Raw genomic sequence first — 12,680 nt, forward strand, 5'->3', positions numbered from 1 at the left:
GGCTGCCTCTTCACCTTCTTAAAAATTCTTTTGAGGCACAAAAACATTTTTATTTCGTGGAGTTCCCATTTATTTATTTTTTCTTTTGCTTGTGCTTTGGGTGTAAATTTTAGGAAGCTACCTCCTATTACTAGGTTTTAAAGGTGTTTCCCTATATTTTCTTCTAGGAGTTTTATGGTACTGGTTCTTAAATTTAGGTCTTTGATCCACTTTGAGATAATTTTGTATACTGTATAAGGTAAGGGTCGTCTTTCATTCTTTCAGTATTGATATCCAGTTCTTCCATACTCATTTATTGAAGAGATTATTTTGTCCCTGGTCAGTGGATTTGGGAGCTTTGTCAAAGATCAGATGGTCATAGATCACATGGTCATAGATAGAAATAGATCAGGCGCTCTATTTCTGTGCTCTTGATTCAACTCCATTGGTCAATGCTTCTATCTTTATACCAGTACCATGCTGTTTTGACCACTGTGGCTTTATAAAAATCTTTGAAATCAAGAAAAGTTAATCCTCTTGCCACCTTGCTGAATTTATTAGCTCAAGTAACCTTGTTGTAGATTTCTCAGGATTTTCCAAGTGTAGTATCATGTCATCTGCAAATAATGAAAGTTTTATTCCTTCCTTTCTAATTTGGAAGCCTTTAATTTATTTTTCTTGCATGATTGCTCAAGCCAAAACTTTTAGTACAATGTTGAATAATAGAGGTGACAGAGGGCATCCTTGTCTCACTCCCAATCTTAGGGGGAAAGCTTTCAGTCTCTAACCATTGAGTACAATGCTGTCTATTGGTTTGTTATATATGCCCTTTATCTAGTGAAGGAGTTAACTTTGATTCCTACCTTTTAAAGTGTTTTTATCAGAAAAGGATGTTGAATTTTGTTGAATGCTTTTTCAGCATCAATTGAGATGATCATGTGATTTTTCCCTTTAATTTGTTAATGTGCTGTATTACATTAATTGATTTTCTTGCGTTGAACCACCCTTGCATTCCTGATATAAATCCCACTTCATTGTGGTATATAATTCTTTTAATATGTCATTGAATTTTATTTGCTAGCATTTTGTCAAGAATTTTTGCATCTGTTTTCACTAGGGAGATAGGCCTATAATTTTCCTTTCTTTTTTTTTTTTTTTTTGCATGCTGTAGGGCAGGGTCACATTTCATTATTTTTCCATGTGAGTATCCTGTTATTGCAGCACCATTTGTTGAATTTGTATGTTTTGTTTTGTTTGTTTATTTGTTTTGCTTGTTTGTTTTTGTGGAAGTACATGAACTGGGACTCGAACCCGGGTCCCCCACATGTCAGGCGAGGATTCTACCACTCAACTACTCTTGTACCCCCTTAGTTTTCCTTTTTAAATGTGTGTCTTTACCCAGCTTGGTTTTAGAATGATGTTAGCTTCATAAAATGAGTTAGGTAGTGTTCCTTTTCTCCTTAATTTTTTTTTTCATAAAGGTTTGAGCAGAACTGGTATTAATTCTTTTTGGAGTGTTTGCTAAAATTTCCCTGTGATGCCATCTGGCCCTGGGCTTTTTTTAATAGGAAGATTTTTGATGAGTGATTGAATCTCTTTACTTGTGATTGGTTTGTTGAGATCTTCTATTTCTTCTCCAGTCAGTGTAGCTTGTTTGTGTGTTTCTAGGAATTTGTCCATTTCATCTAAGTTATCTAGTTTGTTGGTATATAGTTGTTCATAGTGTCATCTTATGATTTTTTTTTATTTCTTCAGTGTCCACGGTAACAACCCCCATCTCACTTCTGATTTTATTTATTTGCATCCTCTCTCTTTTTCTTTGTCAGCCTTGCTAGGGGTTCATCTATTTTATTGATTTTCTCAAAGAACCAACTTTTTCTAGCAATTTCTTCTTTGACCCACTGGTTCTTTAAGAGTGCATTATTTCCTCATGTCTGATGCTCCTTTTATGCAAGGTATGGACAGATAAGTAAAAAAATATGAATAAATAATAAACAATAGGGGTATAAGGGGTAAAATAAATTGGGTAGCTTGAAATACTAGTGGTCAATGAGAAGGAGGGGTAAGGGGTATGGGATGTGTGAGTTTTTTCTTTTTCTTTTTCTGGAGTGATACACATGTTCTAAAAATGATCATGGTGATGAATACACAACTATGTGATGATATTGTGAGTCATTGATTATACACCATGTATAGACTGTATATGTATGAAGATTTAGCAATAAAAATATTTTTTAAGTGTGTTATTTAACCTCCATATATTTGTAAAAGTTCTTGTTCTTTGGTGGCTCTTGATTTCCAGCTTCATTCCATTGTGATCAGAGAAAGTGCTTTGAATAGTTTCAGTCTTTTAAAATTTATAAAGACCTGTTTTGTGCCCAAGCATATGATCTATCCTTTGAGAATGTTCCATGAACACTAGAGAAGAATGTATATCCTGGTGTTTTGGGGTGTGATGACTTATATATGTCTGTTAGGTCTAATTCATTTATCAAGTTGTTTAACTTCTCTGTTTCCTTGTTGATCTTCTGTCTGGTTGTTCTATCTATAGAGCAGAGTGGTGTATTGAAGTCTCCTACTACTATTGTTGAAACGTCTATCACTCCCTTCAGTTTTGCCAATTTCTGTCTCATATACTTTGGATATCCTTGATTGGGCAACTAAACATTTATGATTGTTATTTCTTCTTGGTGAATTGTCCCTTTCATTAGTATATAGTGTCCTTCTTTGTCTCTTATGATGTCTTTACATTTAACATCTATTTTGTCTGATATTAGTATAGCTACTTCTGCTTTCTTTTGGTTATAGCTTACATGGAACATCTTTTTCCTTCACTTTCAATCTATTTGTATTCTTGTGTCTCAGATGAGTTTCTTGTAAGCAGCATATATGTGGATTAGGTTTCTTAATCCGTCTGCCAATCTGTATCTTTTAATCGGTGAGTTTAGTCCATTAACATTCAAAGTTATTACTAAAAAGATATTTCTTGAATTTACCACCTTACCCTTTGGATTTTGTCAGATCTACATATTATTTTCCCTCTTTCTCGGTTAAGTTGCCCTTATTAGTACTCTTCAATTCTGTGCCCTCCTCCCGACCTCTCCCTCCTATCTTTTTTTTTTTTCAGCCAATAGAACTCCCTTTAGTATTTCTTGTAGGGCCAGTTTCTTGCTGATTATTTTTTTCAGCATTTGTTTGTCTGTGAAATTTTTAACATCTCTCTCACTTTAAAAAAAATTTATTCTTTGTTTCTTTTTTCATTTTTTTTGTTTCATCTTTCTTATTTTGTGGGGGGCAGTATGTGGTCCAGGAATTGAACCCGGGCCTCCCACATGGAAGGCGAGCCTTCTACCACTGAACCACCCTGCCCTCGGTGTGGAAGGACAGTTTGGCTGGGGACAGAATTCCGGCTGGAAGGCTTTCTCTTTCCGAGTCGTACATCCTGCGTTGCCCTCTGCCTCGCTGTGCCCGAATGTGGGGCAGGGCAGGGGCCTGGTGCCGGGGCTCAGGTGGAGGGTGGGATTTGGGGATCCGGGTCAGGGGGCGCCTGTGCCAGGCACCGATTGGGGGACCAGGTGGGGGTGCATGTGTTTTCAGGGTGGGCGGGCCTAGAGGAGCACTTGACCACCTGCGTGGGGGGGAGGGGGCAGGGTGCTGGGGCAGGACACGGGTGGTCTGGGGGCATGGGGCTAGTGTGCGCATGTGCAGAGCTGGGGTGGGGGCGGGGGCGGGTTGGGGGAGGCGGAGCGCGAGCACGCGTGGGTGTGGGCCTTCGGACCCGCTGGCTTCCTGGTCCCGCCTCCCTCGGCGCTGTCCTGAGGGCTCCGCGCCGGGCTCTGCACCAGCGGGCTGGCCTCAGTTCCTCGGTTTTCCACCCAGGACCCGCACAAATGAAGAGGACCCTCAGCCACCTGCACCCTGCACTCGCTCCCCTGGTCCTTTTTCTGTCACTTCTCCAGCTATTCCTTGGAGCAGGACTGAACTCGCTCTATCCTATTTTTTAAACGTTTTTTATTGTGAAAAATAACATATATACAAAAAAAAGCAATAAATTTCCAAGTCTATTTTAACAAGTAGTTATACAACAGATTTTAAAGTTTAGTATGGGTTACATTTCCACAATTTTTCGTTTTTCTTTCTAGCAGCTCCAAGACAATGGAGACCAAAGGATATATCAATATATTGATTAAGCAGTAATATTCATTTGTTAAATCCTATCTTCTCTATTATAGTCTTCCTTCTCTCCTTTTTTTCTTTTTTTGTGAAAAATAACATGAAAAAAAAGCAATAAATTTCAAAGTACATTGCAACAATTAGTTGTGGAACAGATTTCAGAATTTGGTATGCATTATAATTCCACAATTTTAGGTTTTTATTTCTAGTTGCTCTAATATGCTGGAGACTAAAAGAAGTATCAATAAACTGATTCAGCGCTCACACTCCTTTGTGAAACCCTACCTTCTCTCATCACCTTTGATCTTTCAGTCACACTTTAGGGGTGTGGGCTATGTCCATTCTAACTTTCTCATGTTGGAAGGAGCTGTTGATAATATGGGGTAGGGGGATGGAGCTAGGTGATGTTCTGGAGAGGCTGGGCCCTCTGCATTTCAGGACTTACCTGGTCCAGGGACCCATCTGGAGGTTTTAAGTTTCTGGAAAGTTACCCTAGTACATGGAACCTTTGTAGAATCTTATACATTGCCCTGGGTGTTCTTTAGGATTGGCTGGAATGGTCCTGGTTGGGGGTTGGCAGGTTATGATAGGTAACAAGGTCTAACTGCAGCTTACGTAAGAACAACCTGCAGAGTAGCCTTTCAACTCCATGTGAATTCTCTCAGCCACTGATACCTCATTTGTTACACTTCTTTTCCCCCTTTTGGTCAGGATGTGGTTACTGATCCCATGGTGCCAGGTCTGGATTCATCCCTGGGAGTCATCTCTCATGTCACCAGGGAGACTTTCACCCCTGGATGTCATGTCCGAGGTAGGGGGGAGGGCAATGATTTCACTTGCAGAGTTGGGCTTAGAGAGACTGAGGCCACATCTGAGCAACAACAGAGGTCCTCCAGAAGTAACTCTTAGGCATGGCTATACGTAGTCTAAGCTTCTCCTCTACCTACAGAAGCTTCACAAGAGCAAACCTCAAGATCAAGGGCTTGGCCTATTGATTTGGGTGTCCCTAATGGACCAGTTTTTATTTTATAAATGCATGAAGAGTACTGTGCACCACCTCTGAAGTTTCCATGAACTTAGGGGAAAGCAGAAGATTACAACTGCAATATATAATCAAGTTGAAAACACTTAGTATAGAGTTCAAGGCATGTGTTTTAGTAAGTTGTCAGACTGAAATCAGGTTTTAATTTGTTTAATTGTTTAAAATCGTTTTAAAAACAATTAATTAATTTGTTTAATTTGGTTTCAATAAAATGATTAAGAATTTTTTAAAAACTTTTTATTGTTACAACATATATACAACTCAACATTTTCCATTTTAACTACTTTCAAGTGTCAATTCGGAGATATTAATTACATTCACAATATGTTCTCCCATCCACAACATCTGTTTTCCCGACTCTTTCACCACCTCAAACAGAAGCTCTGCAGCATTAAGCAATGTATGCCCTGACCCCCTGCCCCTGGTAACCTGTACTCTACTTACTTAGAATTTTATATTATAAATTGAAAATGTTATGAGCACTTGGTAGTGAAAGATAGATCCAAAAACCCAACTCTGAGTCAAGAAAATTTTCGTTTATTGAAGACAAAGCCTCCCTACTCCCTTTTTTTCAAATCCATCCTTTGATGGCTTGGATACCTTGATGGCAATGTGCCAAATGGCCTATTTCTTTTTTGCTCATGGGTATTTCACATGTGCAAAGTACGTATTTAATGTTTTCTTTGTCAGTCAAAATTCTCAACTGCAAGCTGGCGTTCCTGCTACCTGCATGTCCCGAAAACCAGCTGCTGCTCACAGGAAGGACAGAAGGCCAGAGGTCTAGCCTGGGAAATGGGCAAGCCTCAAGGGAGCTCTGGAGGCAGAACTGCCCCAGGTCAGAGACTGATCCAGCCCTTGGAGCCTCCCTGGGATGCTCTGGGGGTGAGCTGACTTTCATGTATTCCCTCCTGTTCCGGCCATGCCTGAGCACCGCTGTCCTGGAATCAAGGCTCTTTGGCTGGGTTTGTATCATGGTCCCTCTCTTCCTGTCCTCCCCACACTGCATCCTAATGTGTTTGGGGAAAGATGTCTCTGGGCCTCTCCATGTCCATAGTGGGAGGTGGCAGCGGGACGTAGGCTGGATCTGCCCCTTGCCGAGATTACATGCACTGGAGACGGTGGGGCTCAGCATGGGGAGTGTGGATTCTAGGCCATCTAAGAACCACCAAGCTCTGCTAAACTTCAGAACAGCCCCATGCACAGCACTGTGCTGGCAAATGCTTAACATCCAGCTCTGTAGGGAGAGAGTGCTGTGAAGAGATGCACAGGAGCGCAGTGCCCTGCAGGGTTTCCACTGTACTGATACAAAAGGGTTAACGAACCCTAGGAACATGGATGAGAGTAAAATATTATAGTTAAAAAGTGATGAGGTCTTAGTATTTATTACTTTGTTGTTTAATACTTTAAACATACTTTATTTAATTGTAATTTTATATAATTTATGATTAAGTTTATATAATTTACATTTTAGTAATGGACAATTTCTGAAACTTCAGCCATCGGCTCTTGAGAGCTGGAATGAGCCAGCTCCAGCACGTGCCTGAGGTGGATCAATATCATGTTATCGGCAGAGAGAGATTCTGTGCGCAGGAGGATGCTTAATGGAGAGGCCTGAGGCCGGGACAAGTTTGAAAGTAAACTATACCATTGGGGGCCCTCAGCTAAATAATATTGCCTGGCACGTGGGCAAAACACGTGCTCTCTCATCATCCCGCTCATTTTTGATCTTCCCAACAAACGCAAGGAACAGGTGAGCGAGCGTGTTACAGGTAAGGGGCCTGAGTGCAGAGCTGAGGTGACCGCTGACAGGTAGAGCTAAGAGTGGCATCAGGCCGTGAGGCTTCCGGCTCCAGTTTCCCACGATGGTGTCTCGGAGCATCCCCGCCGGCCCTGGAGCGGCCTCTTACCCACGCAGCCCAACTGTGTGCGCCTGTCGGGCCTCACCACCTGAACTCACTCCCCGGGGCTGTCCCTGCAACTTCACTAAGCAGGGATGAAATGAAGTTGGAAGCAGGACCTCAGACATTCCCAGCAGCGCCATGATAATTTGCTGACCAGCAGCTGCGAAGGGAGACTCCACGAGGACCCAGCGGTCCTCCCCCTGCTACTCAGGCCCCCGGGCTGGGACACTGACAAGGGCGGGCCCCCCGTGCCCATCGCAGAAGCCGTGGTTTCTGACCTCTGGAGCTGGTTGTAAGGGACCTGCAACCCCCGCCCTGTCGTGCGGCTCCCATGCCGTGGGGGTGCGGGTGGAGAGGGCAGTGTGGAAGGGGCGGCCGGCCCAGGGGCGGCCCGCAGCAGCCGCGTGAAGCCCAGGGCGGGCCCACGGCCCTGCCAGCCTCTGCGGGTCAGCGCATGAGAAACCCCAGCCAGGGTCAGCCCCAGGCTGCCCTCGGTTTCTCACCCCCAGAAAGAGTGAGAGATAGCCGACGCTTACTCTAATTTTAAGCCACTAAGTTCTGAGAAAATGTGTTACACAGCAACAGAAAAACCGAGTTTCCCCTGAGCTGCGCCGTGTGGGTGAACCAGTCGAATGCAGGGAGGTGTTAGGGACCGAGAGGAACACTTGAAGTGAAATGTTTTATGTTAAAAAAAGTAATTTCAAGCTAACATTTGAAAGCTTTGTACAATTTAATTTTTGAAGTGAGTTCTATTCTTAATGCTTCTCAAAATGACCAGCTGTTTGTGGTCCTGCTGCGCTGTGTGCCCGGGCGACCCGAGGGGGGTGGCTCAGGGGGTGGACTCAGCGCACAGCTCGGCTCTTCCGAGTCCCCCTGCAGCGCTGCTGTTTTAAATATACATTTTGATATCTTCACACACATACAGTCCATCCCAAGTATACAACCAGTGGCTCACAGTATTACTTCGAATTCCTTTGGGTCTCTGGGCCGCGCATCACCCTTCTTTTGGGAAAGCTAGGGCAGGAGGGAAATGAGTTAGGAGGGGATGGGGTTAGGGAGCCCGCTGGATGCCCAGGATGGGACTCTCAGATCATTCGCAGAACACCAGCACAGGCGGCCAGAGGCTGAGCCTCTTCTCCGGTGTCCCCTCCCGCTGAAGTTGCTCCTGGAAAAATCCGCTCCGGTCCCCCGAGTGCAGGAGAGGGTCTCGGCGGAGCGAGCGGCCCCTCGCCTGCCTGCTGGAGGAGTCGGGGAGAGGGTGCTCCGGAGACAGGGGTGCTCCGGGGAGGAGTACTCCGGGACAGGGTTGCACCGGGGAGACGGTGCACCGGGGACAGGGGTGCACCGGAGAGAGGGTGCTCCGGCTGGGGGGCTGGTGCGGACCCTTCCCGCCCAGGCCGGGCGCCCGGCGCGCGGCGCGTCTAGGGCGGAGCTGCAGCCGGAGCGCGCAGCATGGAGTGGGAGCTCAACCTGCTGCTCTACCTGGCGCTTTTCTTCTTCCTGCTCTTTCTCCTCTTCCTCCTGCTCTTCGTGGTCATCAAGCAGTTGAAGAACTCTGTGGCCAGCGCGGCCGGACCTCTCCAGCCCGGGCGCCTGTCGCTGCACCGGGAGCCCTGGGGCTTCTCCCGCGAGCAAGCCGTGTGACGCCGCGGGCAGGGGGCAGCCCCGGGGTGCGGGCGTCCGGCCGCTCCGCCTCGCTTGCGGCGCGGGCAGGTCGGTGGGAGCGCGGGGGCCGTGGCGCGTCTCCTCGGGGACCTCGGGTCTCGCCGCGCTGGGGGCCAGGGAGGGAGGGGCGCACGCGTCGGGCTGGAGCTGCGCGCCCCCGAAGGGCCCCGGGGGTTTTCCGGGCAGAGGAGTGACCGCGCCAAGGGCGAAGTGCAGACTTTGGAATCGGAGTGGTTTGGAGCGTCTGCTCCCCTTTCCAGCCCTGCTGCATTTCAGCGTGCACTCGAGGGGGCACGGCTAACCGATTCAGATTCTTCCGGCCGGACGCCCCGAAACAAAGTCGAACGTCCGTCGAATACCCACGTTGTTGTGAAGAAGTGTGGGCTCTGGGACAGGAGACGGGTGGAATCTGGTGCACCCGACGGGTCCCAGGATCGCTTCCACGCGCGCGGTGGCCGCAGGCCTTCACGGGTGAGCGGGCTCCACTCGCGACGCCGGGCCGCAGGGCTGCTGCGCCGCTGCTCAGGGCTACCCCTTCCCCCGGGTGTGGCTTTCGGGACGGTGGCGGGACCCCGAGGAGCCCCGTTTGCACAGCGCGGTGACAGGGAGAAGGCGGCGGGGGCGGGTCTGGGGTCTCGAGTCTAACAAGGAGGGCGTCTCCGGGGACGGACAAGGGGGACCTCTCACCACTGCGCCCTAGGCGCCCTCCGGGCAGCGCTACTTTTGGAAACACACACTTCACCTGCCGGGTGCCCTTTCCTAGATTTACGTCGTCAGGACCTCCGGAGCCCAGCTGCTGCCCTGGCCGTCCCTCGGCCGAGGGGCCTGAGCAGGGGGGAGCGGCGCCCGCGGCCCACCCGGCCCCAGCCGAGCGCCGCGCCTCCGCAGCTCCAGGCCCGCGGGGGAGCGGCCGGCGCCAGCGTGGGAGCGCGAGGGCAGCTGGTGGCGTCTCCCGGGGCAAGAAGTCCACCGGAGCCCCAGCGCGGCGCCTGCTCCGAGGACGGGGAATTTGGCTTGAGGAGTGATGCGCTTGCGGTGTCACGGGTCAGTCTGCTCCTTTGGGAAGCAGCGCGAGGGGTCCTGGAGCCGAGACACGTGCTGTATATTCACTCTGCGGGTAGTTCCTTACACCGTGTCATCATGGCCATCACGAAAATATCTGGTAATTTGGGGTGCAAAGAAAGACCATACAGAGAGGCCAAAAGCATGTTATGCTAAATTTTGCCCAGGATGATAATATCAAAATGAAGTGGAAACAATTATTTTGATAATCCCAGGGAAGGAAAAAATAGTCTCAGGTGAGTATTTCTGGGAAAACATTTTGCCCTGAGACATTCAGATAATTTCCCACTATTTCACATTGCCAGATAGGCCTTAATGAAATAAATGGTTTATTTTAAACATAGCACTGTGAGCAAATTCTCATTTATATACACCTCTTTATTAGAGCTATGTAGTAAGACTTGACTTGAATTCCCAGTTTGAGTTCCTGTGATCTGCCGCAGAGGTTCTGTATTATACAGTGAACAATAGTTCCCTAATTGATTAGCATTTCTGCATGCTATGTAGTTACAGGGTTTTGTGGCTAATGCGGATATTGAAAATAAGTGTAGGAATAATTAATTAGCAACTGGGCTGTTTACAAGGTTGGAAAACAATCATTTCATACTCTATAAATAACTAGAATGCAGAGTGAAAATTATTTTAACCGCCTGCTTGGCTGTTCGTTTTGTAATCCTTTCCTCTTTTCCTAGTGCCGCTGCTGTCCAGAGGTCTCCCCATCCCGACTCTTCCTTGACCAGAGAGTAGAACCCAGGGTAAGTAATTTGTTGCCATCTCAATATTAAATCAATCTCTTTGCTTATTCTACTTATTTGGGTTCCTAAGAAGTGAGTAGTTGCCTTTTTAATTGGTATTCTTTTGCCATTTTACAAGCTCCTAATCTAATCTATTACTTACTGAATTCCATTTACCCAGGCAACAATACTGTTTATTCCTATTACCTAATCCCTGCCTGGAGCAGGGCCCTGAACTCTGGGAACTATGGTTCCTCACATCGTGCTCTCAGAATATGCTGCGGTTTCCATCCTGCCCCTGCTTTGTTAGGGACTCGCCTTTTGAACTTTGGCACTTGGGTATGAGCTGCCGCCTTCTCTTCATTTAAGCATCATTTTTCCAAAGCCCCACATAGACCATTCTCCCAAAATAGAGCGACCTTGGAGCTCTCCTTTTGGCTACCTGTGTAAATTCCTGGTGTTGGTCTACTTTCCTGACACCCACAGTGAGTGAGTCCAGGGTCCAGGCTTTTATATATTGGCTGCTCAGTCCAGTGACCGCAGCCAGGCTCTGAGACTGCTCGGCCAAGTCTATACCTGAAGACTGTAAATACAAGCTAGACGTTAAAGCATTTGAAAAGTCAGGAACGTTTAAAATATCTGCTCATTATATAAATGTAACTACATTATAGAAGATTCCTATGTTTTATTTCAGTAAAACGTTTTCAGTGACTCTTCAGCAACGTTTGGAGCCAAGTTGAGTTTCTTGCACTAAAAGGAAATGAACCATAATTAGGTTATTATATAACATTAGTATTTTGTTCTTATTTCATTGTTGATTCTGTATTTCAGCTACATTTAAAATGACATCAAATCTTACCAGGAAAATATTGATTGTTTGATTCCCAAACTTGTAGGCACAATGGATCTGCAGTTCTGCTTGGAAAGATAACCGGTTTAAGGCGAACAAAGAATGGCATCACATTTACACCTGCAAAATCTCACAGAATCTAATAAACGAGTTTCCTGTGTCTGAACCTCAATTTTAGGGCACAGCTGTAGAGGCAGGACTGATGCCATCTGGTATGACTCCACAGAATGAGAATATGACAGAGATAAAATTTACCCGGAGTGTGCCATATATTGGCTTTTTCTGGGAATGAGGAGGTGCCAGGATTTGTTTTTGGTGCACTTGCAGGGGTGGAAACTTGGAACTAGGTGAGTAAAAATTATGCAGGACCCTAATTTTAATGCTTGACATTCCTTGTTTCAAATCTTTTCTGTACTTTCAAAGTAAGGCCAATAGAGTTATGATTTTTAAATGGCCAAAGAAATCATTTAGGATGGTGGGCGTGTTTATTTTCTCTAAATCATGCTTACTAAACCAGGGCTTTTAGAATAATAATAAAAATGCACATCTGCAGAGTACTGTACTTTGTTTTTAATTTTTACAGCTATTCTGAGTTTCTTATGCTTATTTAAACTAAATCCATAATTCAAACTTCAGGATCATTAGGAATCACTCTTAGGTGTCTCAGGCAAGGGGATGTTGAGAACTGAACTGTACATCTTTGATGTAGATTTTTAAAAATTTATATAAGTAGAATAAAGTTCTCAAGTCTCCATCTCTTAATTTCTCTACATAAAATAAATAAAATTGTAGTTTAAATAAGGACCTGATTAATATCTTACCATACAGGAATTTGGATACTCAGAAGGACAAACCTGTGTTTAGCACAATAATTAAAACAGGCACCCAGAAAAAAAGTCCTGTCCTATTAAGCTAAAAAGCCCTCTTATTTTCCTAAATAGTGGTTATTTTATGGAATGAGCCTCATCCTCTCCTCTACTCTTTGCTTGGACTGGGTAGACAGGCAGTGGAGACCTAGGTGGGTTCAAGTTAAAATCACCGGACTCAGTGTAGTTATTTGAACTAGCAAATACATACAGACTTTTCAGGCACAATTTTTATCCTCAGATGGAAATCGCACTTTCCTACTGGAAATCAAGATGGATTGCTATTTTTAGTAATTGAGCAGGAAACTACTGCCCTGAGCAGAGGCTTAAACAAATTAGGAGCTTCATGCTTTCTCAGGTAACAAAGAGTTGGGGTCGGCAACTCCTGGTGTGGGTCCAGCGCGGGTG

The 12,680-nt window shown here is 45.7% G+C and overlaps 1 protein-coding gene and 1 long non-coding RNA gene across 9 annotated transcripts in view; both read left to right on the top strand.

Annotated features, from left to right (window-relative positions):
* LOC143666379 (uncharacterized) overlaps positions 1–12,680 on the top strand; it is an 86,955-nt gene that overhangs the window by 57,410 nt on the left and 16,865 nt on the right. For 5 of the 8 annotated variants that reach the window (XR_013167573.1, XR_013167574.1, XR_013167575.1 and 2 more), the window contains 2 exons: positions 10,515–10,577; positions 11,453–12,630. This is a non-coding gene — a long non-coding RNA (uncharacterized LOC143666379). Of the gene's footprint in view, positions 1–5,884; positions 6,640–10,514; positions 10,578–11,452; positions 12,631–12,680 lie in introns of those variants that run through there. The other 3 variants (XR_013167572.1, XR_013167576.1, XR_013167579.1) reach the window with 3 other exon arrangements.
* SMIM43 (small integral membrane protein 43) lies at positions 8,548–8,739 on the top strand. Its single transcript, XM_077139609.1, has one exon. The coding sequence runs from the start codon at positions 8,548–8,550 to the stop codon at positions 8,737–8,739; it is 192 nt and encodes a 63-aa protein (XP_076995724.1).

The sequence above is a fragment of the Tamandua tetradactyla genome, chromosome 22, assembly GCF_023851605.1.
Source record: "Tamandua tetradactyla isolate mTamTet1 chromosome 22, mTamTet1.pri, whole genome shotgun sequence".
Lineage (NCBI taxonomy): Eukaryota > Metazoa > Chordata > Mammalia > Pilosa > Myrmecophagidae > Tamandua > Tamandua tetradactyla.

What these genes read in the sequence shown, in the direction of transcription:
- SMIM43 (XM_077139609.1), top strand. Translation starts at nt 8,548, where the DNA reads ATGGAGTGGGAGCTCAACCTGCTGCTCTACCTGGCGCTTTTCTTCTTC.